This window comes from Strix aluco, chromosome Z, assembly GCF_031877795.1.
Source record: "Strix aluco isolate bStrAlu1 chromosome Z, bStrAlu1.hap1, whole genome shotgun sequence".
Classification (NCBI taxonomy): Eukaryota; Metazoa; Chordata; class Aves; order Strigiformes; family Strigidae; genus Strix; species Strix aluco.
The window spans coordinates 6,479,206-6,495,688 of record NC_133971.1 but is presented as its reverse complement, the minus strand read 5'-3'; the positions used below and the strand labels follow the sequence as shown (position 1 = coordinate 6,495,688).

Here is a 16,483-nt window from a genome sequence, read left to right as displayed (position 1 = left end):
CAGAAGGCTTCATGATATGCTTTTATAATAAAATGGTTCCTTTATTTCTGACATGGTTTTTGCATCATCATGTCTATTACTTTAAAATTTGGCAGGGGTGTCTAAGCACAGCCACGCAGGCCAGAGCCCTGTGCAAAACAGATGTCCACATAAGCGACATCCACTTTCCACAGGTGTTTCTGGTCATAGCCAACAACTCTGTCAAGATAGAGCTTAGGGGAATGGTATAGCTGTACAAAGGCTGCAGTTTAGTAACATGCCAGCAATTGATACTCAGGTTTTCAACAGGGCTGTATCTTGCATAGAAACAGAGACACACAAATATGGTAAAGCAGACTGGATAAGTGAATTTGAGTAGGCAAGACTGACCACCCACCTTGAATTACTTTCAACTCCTACCCAGCCAGCTGTGCAAAAATTATTATTTTCAAATACTTTCTTCCAGAAATTTACTTGAGTAATTGAGATTTTTATTCGACGTCAATTTATATACAGTTTCTTCATTTTTTTTTACTGCTGCTGAGATTTAAAAAATGCAAACTTCTCTTTTGACTGTCAGAGGGAGAACAAAACATAAATTGTGATAAAATTTAGAAGGTTAAAAAAAAAATGAACCTATTGAAACATGCCCTATATCCTTAAGCATTTCTAAAGGGAGCCAAAGCTAACAAAACTTTTAGAAATGTATATCCAGCTGGGGAACATTTTTAAGTGAACTAAATAAAACCTTTTGTTTATTTAGACTGAACAGTAATCAAGAACTGGATTTTACTAGACCTCATCATACATACTAGTCATGTTAATGTGAGGTAGAAGGATTAAAATAATCAAAAATTTAATTATTTCTGGACCTTTCTTTGTTGTCTTTTACTTAGGTGTGTATAATAGTAGCCATGTTTCTTTAACACCTTAGACCAGCACCTTGGCAGTATTCCCACCTTTTCCTGACAGGGGAGATGGGGTATGCCTCAAGCACTGTTGCACTTTGACCGTGCTTAGGTAGGTTAATGATATTACAAGATGGCACAAGTTAGAGGAATTGCATGTACCGAAGGCTGACACTTGGAATTTTCCTTCAGCAGGAAATGTCTGTATTTCAAAATCTTATTTCTTTTGAAATGAGATGAAAAGAACAATTAAAAAAAATCCCTTTTCTATGAAACAAAATGGCCCAAAAGATGTTATCAGAATGTTTTATTTCTGTAAAATTGCAGCTTTTTGCTTCAATTTAAATGTAATATTTTAAAGGGGAAAAAAACCCCTAAATACAAAGGTTTTAAAACAAACAAAAAAATATAGGTTTTTTGTATGGGGGACACCTTATCAGATCACTTCTTTATTTCTACAATATGCATTTAAAACAAAATATATTCAATGAGACTGACACATTCCTGTGGAATTGGTTGAGTTTTGTTTCACTGGAAGAGATTCAGCAAGCCATAGTCATAAAACTGCTCGAATACACCCAGACTGCAAATCTGGTCCCTGGCAGAGCTGAGGTTCAGGGGAGTCAATAAATGACATAAAGCTGTTTAAGTCTTTCCTCATGTTAGATCCTCTCCCAAGCCCAGATATGAGGCTTTACTGGACTTCCAGAGGGTTTAAACAAACCATTTTGAACATCTTCTACTTTGAGGACTCCTAAATATTTTCCAGATGAAGTGGAGACACCTGTTGGCTGAATTTAAGTCTGCTGGCTGTGGGTTCACTCTTGGCCACCTTTGCAAATCTGTCAGGAGCGTCCCACAAGCATGCAGGGATTTTGAGATAACACATTAAAGCCATTCTTTTAGGTTATTCAAAGACTCTTAATCAAACACAATGTGCGTGTTTACTGAATTATTCTGTGGATTTTCTGTTTGGATCTGCTTTTCACAGCAGTGTCAATCGGCAGCAAATTCTATGAATGTACAAAAATGAGAAGATAAATATTCATGCGTCTGCCTTCAGTCCTCATTGCCGTCAGTGTGCTTTTCATAGCATATTTTTACAATCTGTTCCTTCAGTGACTTACTGTTTTTTGAACGAGTAAGGTTCTGATCAATAGCTGTTATGAAGCTTGAGACATCTGACTTGAGTTGTCATTTAACAGCCTGCCTAAGCTGATGGTCTGTTCTTCCATGACGAGACGAACCGTTGTGCTAACTGCTAGGTATTCAGTATTTTGCTTGTCCCCTGGTTCTAGTCCCATACACCCCTGAAATTGATCGCAGAGCATCCAATCAGTTGGACGTGATGCTTAAGACTCTTGCCAGGGAATGCAACTTTATCATCATGTGTGTGATGGGAGTGTTCTGCAGGAGGTGGTGATGATGGTACTGTGCAGACCAACTGTAGTAAAGAAGAGGAGGCATACAAAAATAAATGTAGAGTACATATCTGTGGTTAAGAAGCAAGGTGACTTAACATGGAAAATGGAGTGTTTAACAAGTATACACAGGAGGGAAAAAGCCTAGATTTTCTCAATTTTTATCTTAAATTAAATTGTTTATTGCTTTTCTCCCCTAGCCAAACATTTTTTATTTTCATTCCAAGTTACCCCATTGCATTTTTCACTGACAGTTTGCTGACAGTTACATTTGCAGAAATTTGATACAAAAGCACATATATACAATATTTTAATGACATTTTAGTCATACTATGGTCTAAATTCACCCTGATATAATTCTATTGAAGCCAAACCCGAAATTTTCTGGTTACCAAATGCAGGAAGAAATTTGACTAATGCAAACTATTTTATTTTTTCATGCTAACCTGTCTTGTGGATATGGGTTCTTGGTAGTGAACATTATGGTGTTTGTGATACTGTCACATTATGCAACGAAACGCATGCTTTTGAAACAAAGAGTCCGACATGGTTTTGGTCTTCTTTTTAAATTGTTTTTTTCTTTTTAGGTCTATTCTAATCAAAATATAGGGACTGATTCAAAGTTCACAGGACATTTTATTATCTTTGTGTGAATTTCATGGGATTATCAGACCTCTAGTCTTTCAACAAAAGACTCCGCTCTATTCCTTCTCACAAACAACTCAGCATGTTGCTCTAAAGCAATAAATGGACAAATTGCAGGAATTTATAGGTGAAATTCTGTTATCTGCAGGATACCAGATTAGATGTTAACAGTCCTACTTTGAATGAGACTTCACAAAACCATGCTAAATCCATAAGTTTTCTGAATGAAATATTTTGGTTTTTTGGAAGTTTGGAAAGCATCAGAATCTGTATTCTATTTAATTCTCTATTAATTCTTCTTCAGCTGCTTAGCTGAAGGTTTCTGAGAGAGAAAATGCTTTTTACTGCCTGCTCCCTCAGAAACTATCTTGGAAAAGCCCTTTAGGGTTCTTTGCAGATTATTAAAAATCTTCTCAAGAAGAAATGCTACTATGTGTTACACATTTTTTGGATGTGCAGAAGTTAGCTTGTCCATCAGTAGCATAGAGGCAACTTTTATATTTGATCCAGTGAAAAATTAATGTAAGTTTAGAACCAATTGTCATTAAAAGGGTTGTAATAGAAATTAATGCCACCTCAGTCAGTCGTTCTGTGATTCTAGGTAGTAGCAGTCAAGTCCTCTTGTGGCTAAAAAGCCAGAAGGATTTCCATTTCTTGCACATAGTTGACGGTTACTGAGATAGATGCGTATTCCATACAGGTAATTTAAACCATCCAGACATATTAAATGGATTAAGAAGCACTCTAGGCTGCATATACACTCATCCACCTATCTATTCCATCTCTATTTCAGTGCATACCTCATCACTTTCCTCTATAAGAGCCTTTGCTGATAAATCTCCTTTAGGACTTGTTCAGATTGGCAGTCTAAACTGACAACCCTTGCTTTTTACCACTTTTAGCTACCCATTTTTACCTTCTTTTTCTTGGAGTCATAGTAAAAAAACACTTCTTTGAATGAGTGCTCCTTTTGGCTTGTTTGTCATGATATTGTACGAGCTACTGATAAACATAATTAGGACCCAAACTCCTTTCCTTTAAAGTCCTCGTTTTGTCTCTTATTAATAGTCTCAGGTTTGTATGTCTTTGCCTGCAGCTGGAATGGACATGAACATAAATAGGGGCAACATATGTCAGCTACGTCTAGCCAGTTTAAAACTATTGCAAGTGTTCGTGTCTGCCTTAAGGGTCTAACAAACCAGTTCAACAGATAAGACTTTTTCCTCCTATATTCGTATTTTTCCTCCTATATTCGTATATGGCAGCACTTAGGTTTTTACCCTGGTGTCTTACTTACTCTTAGAGGACAAGGTTATACGTTATATGAGTTATATTGTAATGCAGATTATTTGCCATCTCTGGGGTTTGAGAGGATTTTCCATAGATCTTAACCCTAAGCATTGGCAACTTGATTGCTGGCACTGAATAATCAAAGCTCTAGAAAGAGAAGAAATTCTAATTAAAAAAAAAAAAATCAATTGGATTCTTTACTATTTTCCTAAAAGTTGGTTATTTTTTTCTTGGGAAAAAAACACACAAAAACTTTTAGTATTTAATGAAAGAGCCTCCTGACAGTTTATTATTGGAATATCATACCTTTAACTAAGGTTCTTTTATGTGGATCTTTGTGGCATGTGAGATCTTGAAAAAGCTAACAAAGTAAAAGTAAGATCTGATAGAGATCTTTGCATATGTAAGATTTTGTATATATCTTCTAGGTGAATTTGGAACAGATGTTGTTCATTAAATTTATTACCTACCATAAATGATTTAGCGTGAGCTAGTAATCTGAGGGACTCCCAGGTGTGCACTGCTACAAAAATAATACACTGGTCAGAACTTGTTAGTCATGGTACCCTCCTACAAATTACAGCCTATCCAGTCCCATCCAGGTTTTATAATTTTTTTTAATGTGTAGTTCTGTGCAAAAGCATGCTACAGGCTTTGTGCACACAATCTTAACAGCTGTGTACAAAATCATAATTAATCCTTATGCCACATTAGTCTATATACCAGGTTATTTATACATATTCCTTCTTACGCCGTACACACAGTACAAACCATCTTTCTTGCCCATGGACCTTTCTATATGTAGTTCTCCGGTTCTGTATGTTGGTGTGGTTATTTTATAGTGAATTTATTGAGAATCCAAAACTCTCAAAGCTCCCTAGCAGCTTTGACTTAACATTCCCCTTTCAGTTATTGAATTCCCATGTAATCTTGCATTCACAGTTTTGAAAAGAATGTGTACAATTCTGTGTTGATCAGAGTTTCTACTTTTATGAAAATGTGATTCCTCAGTATGACTAGCGTCGCTGTTTGCTAAAATTTCTGCGTTCTGAAAGTGGTGTTAGTAGACATGCTTCTCCACACCATATTGCAAATCTTGGACAAATAATAACTAAATTCTTGCTCTTCTGCTTGAACAAAATTTGAAAGGGAGATCTGGGAAGACTCTAAATAGCTGCAGAACATATGTTTTTCTGTGGCATCGGGCAGCCTCTGAAAATATTTCTAACCTGCTGGGGGAAGGAACAGGTAGAAATTCTCCCTTTACAAGCATTGCATAAAACAACTCCCCACAAGCATGTGTGAGGGAGAGAGAAGGAGTTTCAGTTCTACAGTCATCTAATAGTGTTGTCATAAGACAGAGTAAACACTGGGCTTTATTGGGGCAGTATGGAACAGCCAGGCAGAAATGACGTTAAAAACAACCTCTTTTTTTTGTTGCATTGGGAACAGTGAGATTAGTGCTGTACAAACTGAATATTTTAGTGGAAATACACAATGATGAGGCTGATTTATTCTCTGTATGGCTGGCATGAATCTTAATTTTTCCCAAGTTGTTTAACAATTAGATCAAAACCTCGGATTCAGGGCACCTTATTACATGTTCTTTATAAAAGAGATTTGAAATTGCCATTTACTTTTCAGCTGGAGGTTTAGAAAAATGAATCACAAGCTTTTAACAGTGCTCTGTGTCAGTTTAATGTGATTTAATATATTCTCTTCCAGAAGGACCACCTGATTGTCTCTGAGGGCTCAGTAGTCATAGAGGTTAAATGATGTTCATATGCAGGGGAATTACTTCAAACTAATGAAATACTTTACCTGTCAGGTTCTCACTTTTTTAGTTTTAATGAGGAAGATTTACTTAAAAATTGCGCTCTATCATATACTGAGTATGCCAGAATACCTGCAAATATTCTTTGGGGAGCAATCATTGCTGACATCACTGTGAGACAGGAATCCTGTATGTTGGTTCATATCCTCTACTGGCAGATGTAGACAGAGTTCCATTGGGTACACGAGTTTATACCAGCAAACAGTAATTTTGCTTTGGACAAAACGGTTATAAACACAGACTCAGAATAAAGATAAATTCATGGAATAAGATTTCAGCACAAAGTATTCAGCTTCAGATCAGCTGGCCATGCCTGAAATTCTGCCTTTTTCTGAGTCTGTTGTATCCTTTTTTTTTTTTTTTTTTTAATGAGAGTAGCATCTATTGTCTGGAACAGAAGGTTTGAAGTAATGTTTGTGCTGAGAGGTCACATTTAAAAAGTGTCTATGGAACTTGGGATTCTAAATCTTTGAGGAATTCACAAGGGTTTCTGCAGTTAAAGCCTTGTCTACTTAGAACTTTCTTCCTCCTCTTTATCTGCTTGGCCACCAAGACAAAAATTTGAGAGGTTTGCGATCTGTGGGAGTGTGTAAATAATTCAAAAAGAGTGATAAACTGAAGAAAATAACTGGACTTTATGTTATTGTCTGAATGGTGATCGATTTTTGAATCTGGGACTTTTTTCTTATTTGCTTCATAATGCTTTATAATGCCAAATAGCAACAGCTTTGTAAAATGAGACTTTATTGACCTACGGTCCAAGTGTAAAGAATAGAGCAATTGGTGTAGTTTTTATGGTGCTCCTAGTAATCTGAATTACTCTATATTGAGAATAAATGGCGATGCAGAGGCATATTCTACATGTCCTGTTTTATTTTAGACTTTGACTTGCTTAGCTTTGTCTAAGTTCAATTTCTGGTAAAGGTTTGCTAGTGTCTCAAATCCATGGAACCAGTTGCTGCAAGTTGGGACCAGGACCTTTTGGTCTAAAAATGGTTTTCATCTTGTCCATTTCTTATCTCTGCTGAATAGCGTAGGATAAGTAAGCTCAGTTTTGGGTTTGGGACTAAGCACACATGGCAATCGGCTGTACTACATAATAAATTTGTTCAATATTCACAAAGGCTTCAACTAGAAATTCAAACACTGTGGCAGCATTTAACTTTGTGTCAATAGAAGAATACACTGAATTTACTGTTTCATTTTGAATTTTTTTGTTGTTTTTTTTTCTCTGATGGATTACTTGTACTTCATATGTCTACTATAATGCACAACCATTACTGTCACTTAGGGATTATGAAAAGCTCTCTTTTTTTTGCAGATCATCCGGTGAATGAATTTTTGGATCTGTTCAATCGCCACATGCTTCCTCATGCAATAGATGAACCCCACATTGATGCAGAATCAACTCAGACTGAACCCTGTACTTCAGACTCTGTGCAGGATTCGTCTGAATATATAATATTGGATCCTTTCTTTCCAGACTTTATAGAGTTTGAAGAAGAAGATGACTGTGAAAATACTACTGATGTTACAACGCCTCCAGCTTTGCAGTTCATCAATGGAAAGCAACAAGTTACTAGTGCAACTAAGAGCACAAAAGCTGAGGAAGCGAGAAGTGACCAAATTGAAAGCGTTGCACATTCCAAAAATGTAACCTTTTCTCAAATTAATGAAACAAACACATTTATAATACCTGAAACTGAAGCTTCTGGTACTATGCAACCAAGCAAAGCTGGAGAAGTAATAGGGGTGTTTGAAGTTACACAGCCAACAGCAGATGTTGCAATGTTAGAACCTGTTTACAGTGGTGAGTCAGAAGTTGCCACAACAGATAAATCAATAGCCATTACTTCTTCATATGAGCAGTCTCTGCAAAAAAATAAAGGGACCATAACATGGCATGGAACTGAGGAGAATTCTACTAAAGATACAAACCACTTGCTTTTGATTACTAATGAATCTTCTGGAGATGGGTCCACTGAATCTGATTTATCCAGTTCTGTCTTCTCTGAAATTGTGACAATGTCAAGAAAGGAAGATGATGAAAAAAATTCTGGTGTAACTTCTGCTCCTGATGCATTTACTGTGGAAAGTTCTGCTGTAACTGCTTCTCTGGATGCAGTTTTTAATACTGCTACAGTAGGCATAAGTGTGAAAGATCTTATTCCAGAAGAGGCAACCCCTGCTCCAGGAGATCATTATAAATCAACTGTTAAACTTAATGCAAATTCCCCTCTTGAAAATCTTCTGGAAACAAGTAATCATACAGCAAAGCCTGAGATGAGTGCTGCTTCTTTTATAGTTCTAGAAGGCTCTGGAGATGTAGAAGAGGACATCACTGTAACTTCAGCCACGACAACAGAAACAGCAGTAACAGAAACACTTTCAATGCAAGATGGTTCTTTGGGCTCTGGCACAGTACTGCCAACAGAAATTTCTGTAACCATTTCAGGAATCACCTCTGCTTTACCCAGTGGAATAAGTACTCTTTATTCTGCTTTTGATCAAAGTTCTGAAGTAACTGTTGCCACCAATTCTGTGTCTGAGTTTATTATGCAAAAAGTAGTTACCAGCTCTTTTGTAACTGAAAAGAGTGTTGAAGTTGAAAAAGAAATACAGACCACTGTTTATTCAAGTCAGGAAAATTCAGCTACTGCTGCAGAGGGAAATTCGGACTTGAATGAATTTGGGAGCACTACTAATGAAGTCAGAACTGTAAGTCAAGAGCCCACCCTGCTCAGAAAAACAGTACCGGTAACAGGTACCGTAAGTTCTGAAATGAAAAAAGTCACCACCATTCCTTTCTTGAGAGAGAAGAAGCTTTTTATAAATGAAGGATCAGCAGAAGAACCAGTAGACATATTTTCAGGGGGTCCCACAAGAAAAGTGGTAAGTACTGACTCCCCGTTTATTGATTCAGGGTCTGGAGACATAGATGTTATCATTGAGTCTGCTACTTTGACTTCAGTTCCATTAAGGCCTGTCACTGAAACACAAACAGAAAAGCATGAAGGAAAAGTTTACAGCATAGATGATGCTTCACTGATGAACGCAACAACAGAGTATGAAGAACATGCAAGAACAGATGAATCAGCAATATCAGTTTCAAGTACTGGGTCAGATGGCTTGGCTAAGGAGTCTGGAGTAGCAACTCAGACGTCCCAGGATGTGTTTAGTACAGGAAAACCCGGAGAACAAAACCAGGAAACAGAACCAACTCACATAGTTCCTTCTGAAGTAAAATCTAGTCCTGATTCCAGAAAAGAGATAATATTTCATGTTGCACCAGGAGTTAAAACTGAAGATTTAGAAACAAGTGAGGTCACATCATCTCCAGAATCAGTGGTTAGTAACAGTCCTCATGACATCATGGTGACACATGGTACTGGCAGTATAAAAGCAGTAGCTGAATCTGCAGAAAGCAAAAATGCAAAAGTTAGTTCTTCAACTGTCTCAGTAGGCAAGATTCTCCTGATTGAGCATGGCTCTGGAGAAGAATTCAAAGGTGACAGCAGTACCACAAAACTAATGTCTAATGGACCTACTGAAGAAATACTTGGAAGTCATTTCTCATTTATTGACCAGGGATCTGGAGAAGCAGACACATTCATTGAATCTTTTGCAAAACCAGCAGTTTCACCCACTGGGAGACCAGAATCACAAGAGAAGTATGACAAAAAAGTTGTGAGCACACCATCTAAGGATCATGCCTTCACTACTGAACCTGATGAGTTAGTCACAAGTACTGAACATGAAATAACCACACTGGAAACTGTAACTGACATAGGAATGGAAGGGAAAACAATTGATGAACTAACAGTGAGAGCTTTTTCTACAAAGATTTCTTTGGTGAATGATACACATTCTGGGGAAGACAGGCCAAGGGAAATTTCAACAAAAGCTATAGAATCTTCTGAAGAAACAACAACAGACTCATTCTTTAAAAGTACACAGGCTAACCATGAACATTTGGGATTTTTAAATATTCCAACTGTCAGTCCTTATTCAGAAGAAAAGGAATTAGAAACTGAATCTGTTAAAAAAATACTTTTGTCATTTAATGATGACAGAGTAACTGAGCCTGTAAATATTGAAAGGACATACATAAGCTCTCCAGTTACAGATATAGAGCAAGAGGAGGAGTTGGTGCAAAATATTTTCCCTACGAAAGATATTCCCAGGTCACTCCTGACACCTAAAGAAGAAAAGCTAACAAATAATGAGCTCATTGGTGATCCATTATTTTCAGGACAAGGATCAGGAGACGACCTTGCTGTTATTCCTTCTGTAGTGACATTGTCTGTCAAAGAAATCATGAGTACTTCAAGTCCTCAAACTTCTCATCCTGCAAGTATGAGACCCAACCTTTCAACTGACAAGACACAAGACTTTGAAAGAGAAAGCACTGAATCAAATGCTGAAGTTAATGAAGAAGTCACAAGTGCTGTAACTGAGCTGCTGTCAGAAACAGATCCGTTCCCCAGCTCAGTGATCACCCCAGCTTTAGCAGAAGAGAGTTCCAGAAGCTTCATCTCTAAAGAGATTAAAGAGATGACACATTATTTTCTTGTGACTGAAGAACCTCACAATAAGGAAACTAACTATAGAAGAGGAGAAAATGAAACAGATAGGACAACAGCTACTTCTAAAGTTGTTTCTCAGGAGGAAACTTCACATTTGCTGATTAAAGATGGTGTAACTCCTGTTTCTGTCATACTAAGTGGAACTCCTAATCCTGAAACAGAAGAATCACTTGTAGCATCAACAACAAAAATGCCAGGCAGAATATTAACTGAAAGTTCTGGAGAAGGATCTGGCTGGGTTGGTGTTTTGGATTCCTCTTCTCCTGATATGTTTACTCATTTATCAGTACCCCCTGTGTCAAAAGTGGAACTAAATGCTTCATCTAGTGTTCCTGGGGAAGTTTATTCTGAAGTTATGACAACAGAGGCACCAATAGATGGATCACAGACTGTGGTCACAGAACTAGCATCCCTTTTTACAGAAGAAAAAGAGATCATGGCACATCCATCTGCAGTTCAGCCAAAGACAGCTACATCAGAAGAACTAACAAGTGATACTGGGATATATGAGAAAATTATTCCCATGATTGATGATAAAAGAAGTGTTATATTGAATGTTTCTGTTTATGGTGATATTACACTAATTGAAGAACGACTTCAAATCCCTTCAGAAGAAACAACTATTATAGACATGGATCACTCAAAATCAATGCCTGAAGATATAATAAGTGTGCAGACAATGCCAAATTCTGTCATACAATCAACATATGGCGGTGATGATAGTATGACAGCTGAAGGGGAGAAATATGATTCAACACCTAAATTTTCCATCACCAAAGAGAAGACACTTGGATCTGGTGATAGTCTGTCTTTGACTACTTCCAGTCAGCCAAGTAGTGAATCAGTAACAGCTGAGCACAGACCAAAATCAGATGACAAGGATTTGCCTTCAGGGAATGCCATGACATTTGCAACAGAAACTCTCATCACTACTAAACTCTCTGAACTGGGCATTTTCCTTCCTACGGTACCATCACTGGCAAGCCCTCGTGTGCCTCATGAGTCTAAACATGTTGTAACAAGTACAACAGAAGACACCTACGAACTGAATACTTCAGCAAACAATCGAGTAATAGCAGATCAAAGTGAAACATTCTCTGTCTCTGGTTTTTCTGGAATGGGCCAAGATGAACTGGATGATAAGCAGTCTGTGCTTCCTTCTCTTACACCAGTTTTAACTACCGAGACAGAAGAGACTTTGACAACTGACATGCTTGATGTAAGTATCGTCACCACACAGCATACATCCCAGCTGACAACGGTATCATCTAGCAAGAATGAAGAAAATCATCCTACAGTATACACAAACACAAAATCAGCATCAGCAGAGTATGAAGAAACAGATTCAGTGAGCTTTTATTCTGTACCTCAAACTCCTAAATCCTCAGTAACTGTTCAGTTGGTTAATGGAGTATCTGAGTATCCCGAGGTAGTCGTCCCAAGTACATCATCATCAAAGGATTTAGATCAGTCCAATCATTCATCAGAAGGAACCTTCAAAGAGGTTAGTTCTGATATTGCGGCAACATATAAACCACCCACTACAGAACTTCTCGACAGAACAGAGTCTTCTCTGCTGGAGTTTTCTCTCAAGCCTATTTCAGAAAGCACAACTACTGAAAGTACTCCTCACTTTAATAGACTTGTAACAGACAGGATAGAGGAGACAGAAACCTCTGTAACTGATTTGGCTGTTGAGGAAGAAGCTACTGTTTCTGGAGATTCTCCATCAATACATGTCTTGCCTACTGATTTTCTGAATTTTGGAGAAAGAGTGAGCACAGATGCTCCAAAAGTTAGCACAATGGAAGTTGAAGCTTCCTCTGGGAGAGTCAACAACCCCCATCAAGAAGATGACAGGAGTACTACAAGAGAGATCCCATGGCTTTTTTCCACCCCTGTTTCAGATTCACCTAATAGTATTGAAAGTGAAGTATTGAAACCTGACCAGGAAGCAGTTACAATGCTAGCTTCATCTTCACAACCTTTGGATAGAAGCACAGAAACACAATCAACTTTGTTTGGTCAGGAGGAAATCACAACAATTTCTTCTAACATTGCAACAAACAGCACTGACCCTGGAAACAGTCCGTACCAAAATGAGCCATCAACGATAAGCTCTGAGGAGCCAAATACTATTGAACTTGTAACTTCATCATTTTCCCTTCCGGAAGTCACTAATGGATCAGATTTCCTGATTGGCACCAGTGTGGGTTCAGTTGAAGGCACAGCAGTGCAAATTCCAGGTAACTTCCAAATATGATCACTGTTGTATATGTTTGTTGTGATATTTGTAAATGTGTGTCTTAACTCTGATAAGAGGTATGATAATCAGAGCACCATGTGAAATAACAACAGAATTTGTGAGCCTCAAGCCTTGAAATCAGCATGATGGTAACCCCTACAAAATGAAGGAGGATGGGGTACCAAAACTCAAGCTCAGTGACTTTTCCTGAGTGTTTGCATCGTGGAGCTCTGGATCAGACTTGAGGTGACCAGCCAGTTCTAAAAGACAGGAAGGTAATTGATTGTGGTAGAGAATTCAGCTGTAATTATTTAATTTTTCAATTTCCAACAGGTAACTTTGTCTGATAGCTTTTCTGTGTTGGCACTTATACAATTGGTTTATAGGTAGGGTTGTTTTATAACATCTTGCTGTTGACTGAGGGAGCAGAACTAGTGCGCAATTTAAGGTGAGAATTTTGTATAAAAATTAACTTCTCTTAACCTACAAGATAACTCTCCAGACAAAAGAAAACCGAGACTTCATGTTTTCAGTCTGTCTGTAGCTTTAACTGGTTGATACAGTGTATGTCTCTTATAAATTGCAGAACTTTTTGGTAGATGTCATTTACCACAGTATTTTGTTTTACGTAATGGTGATTAGGCACCATTTCACCAAATACACAGATGATGCAGGTAGGGTCAGTATGGGTAACATCACTTCATATTTTATCTAGATATAGCTGAGGAAAGAACTGAACTGGCTTAATTTTATAGGGTTTTCTATTATTTTTCCTCAAATAATTCAAGTAACTGTCAATTTGAAAATGTTTACTGGGAAAATATCCAGTCAGTAGGAGGACAAACAGACAGTAAACACACAATAAACATCATTAGGTGCTTAACATAGCCCTACCTTTACGACTTTCAGTGAAGCAGTGCTAAAACAAGCACCCTATTTTATGGGTGTGATCAGACTCTTTTCAAAACCTCCAAAGTAAGATCCTGCCCATTTAATTACAATCCCAAACTTTTGTGGACAGATTTTCTTCTGGAGGCTTTCAACTGAAAATTCTGCTTTCCAGTGACTAGATAGGGAAGTTGGTATGTTAAGAAGACTTCTTTGAATGTCTAATTTGCAAGGATAAAATAGATGTTAGTTATCTTTTATTTCATAAACCATTGTCAGGTTCTTCTGGAAACACGTAACCAAATATCTAAACTTTTTTAATATCTCTGAATTAACTTAGGTTACAGAACTCTCTTACCCTTTTTATAAGTTTTCAAAGCCAGGGCTTTCTACCTGTATCCCAGAAAGACTGTCTTCATGATTTCCCTCTAACTCTGAGAAGTTAATACTTAGAAATGGTTATCTAGTGCGTACTTGTTTGTGTGAGTGATTGCTCCTAGGCATTAAATCAAATGCAAATATCTAAACTCAGTTGAAATAAACATCACTAGAAGGCATAAAGCTCTGCAAGGAAAAGTTGTTTAAATAACAAGTCCCATCACAGCTGAGGATTTCATAGCAGGTAAGCTTTTATCTTAATGTTTAGTTCAGTTATGAATGTGTTCAGTACCCTTATTTGTATTCTTGAAATGTGTTTTTAAGAAAGACAGGTGGGAAATATGCATGTGTGAAAACATCATTTCAAAGAAATAAGACTTTACGGACATTGATTGATTAAATATAACGAAGTGAAACAACAGCAGCCAGCCAGTATGTTCTGTGTACCCAATCATTCTACATAAACTAACCCTGTTTTTTAAAAAAAACATTTTCCATTCATTTTGCATATGTTTAACTGTTTTCAGCTATAATTAATTGTCATGTCATGCAAACTAAATCCTCAATTGAATATCATGACTGCCAAATATAGTACAAATTGCTACAAAAAAATGTAATTCTGAAAATTATTTATAGTGGTTCATAGTAAATTCCATGTTGTTGTTAAAGTTGAAAATAGTGATGCCTGAAAATAAGCTTTATTATTTTACAAAACTATCTTATTTTCAGTGGTCTATTACGTTAACAGGGTTTCTGTAACTACAGTAAAGCCTTCAACATCAATACAGAAATGAAGATAGATTTCTTCTTCCAAAAAAGTCAAAAAGACACCAGTTCCTTGAAACTACAGAGCAAATTTTCTTTTTCTGCTTGTTAACAGGCCAAGATCCATGCAAAAGCAATCCCTGCCTTAATGGTGGTACCTGCTATCCGCGTGGTTCATTTTACATCTGTACATGTTTGCCAGGTTTCAACGGCGAGCAGTGTGAATTAGGTAAGCTGATGCCATCTAGATACTGATTAAGTTGAGTATAAAGTTTTCATACATGAGGTCTGCAGAAGTGATGTGTTTTGAAGTTGAAGAATGCATAGACATTTGAAAAACTCTACAGTGAGAACTTACTTAGGGAGAGAACAACAAAATTAAGGAGGTCCACTTATGCCTTTTCTCTCTCCCCTTAAAGTGCACAGATTTGTACTTGTACAGGTGTAAGAGAATTGCAAATGAACTACATGACCTAGAATTCATAATATTAAGTTCATAAATACATCAAATAAAACCAAATAAACATTAATAATTGGGATAGTTCTTAAGAGCTTTGTGTAATTATTTGAAAGGGTGATAAAATAAGCTAATCCCAAATGTGACTGGGAAAGAGCACTGAATGCCAGCATGATTTACAATTCAAGGAAATTGTAAATATGATCATAATCATATACATCTTTGGCATAAATTATTTTTTTCATAACTCTTGTAGTTGAGGGCCTCTTCAGGCTGCCAGTGACATCTGTGTTTACCTGTTATGACTATGGGTTTCAGGACACTCACCAGTACAGTTCAGAAAAAACAGCTTTTCCTTCCAAACAGAAAGCCAAACTGTGATAAAAGTGGTAGTTTGGCTGTGTAGTGTAGAGCTGGTTTAGACTTTAGAAATGTAAGTTTCATTCCCTGATTCCCATGGATTTGCCTGTTACACAGTTGCCTGCCAAATTTGAAAGAAAAAAACCCATGTGGTGTTGCTAAAATGAGTTCAGCTCATCATATATAGCTTGGGAGGAAAAAACCTAGCCCAAAGGTTGATATCAGTGCAGCATAATTGTCAGGATTACTATGCTTTTATCTGTGTTCTGCAAGACAGTATGTGATTAAAAAAACAATTAGCCAGCGTTTTTCTGTTTTCCCAGCTCATATTGATGAGTTGGCTAGTTCCCTAGTGAGTTGTTACTGCTAGATATCGAGTTATAGATGTTGTATCTTAAATCTTCTTCTTTGTCAAGGAATATGGCATCCCCTGGTTGCAAACCAGGGGTCAGAGATAATAATTTTCTCTTTTTTTTCAGGATTTCAAAAGAATAATCTGGCCACTTCTTGCCCCCTAGAACTCATAGTGGCTTATTAATGAATTGGAGTGGGACTCTCCATGGCCAGTTGCTATATCGAAATATGTTCTGTGGTGCTTAAGAAAGTAAACCACAGCATTTCTAGCCCTGGATTCAGGGATATTCCGAATATAAGCATAAAACATTGACTTGAGATTCAGGGATGCTCTGTATACAAGGCATAAAATGTTGACTTAAAATTTTTCTAA

The 16,483-nt window shown here is 37.2% G+C and overlaps 1 protein-coding gene across 4 annotated transcripts in view; it reads left to right on the top strand.

The window, feature by feature from the left end:
* Positions 1 to 16,483, top strand: part of VCAN (versican) — a 116,646-nt gene that overhangs the window by 72,086 nt on the left and 28,077 nt on the right. For 3 of the 4 annotated variants that reach the window (XM_074812159.1, XM_074812158.1, XM_074812157.1), the window contains exons 8-9: positions 7,399 to 12,909; positions 15,055 to 15,168. In XM_074812159.1, coding sequence (XP_074668260.1) covers positions 7,399 to 12,909; positions 15,055 to 15,168 — 5,625 coding nt within the window. The remainder of the gene's footprint in view (positions 1 to 7,398; positions 12,910 to 15,054; positions 15,169 to 16,483) is intronic. The other variant, XM_074812160.1, reaches the window with a different exon arrangement.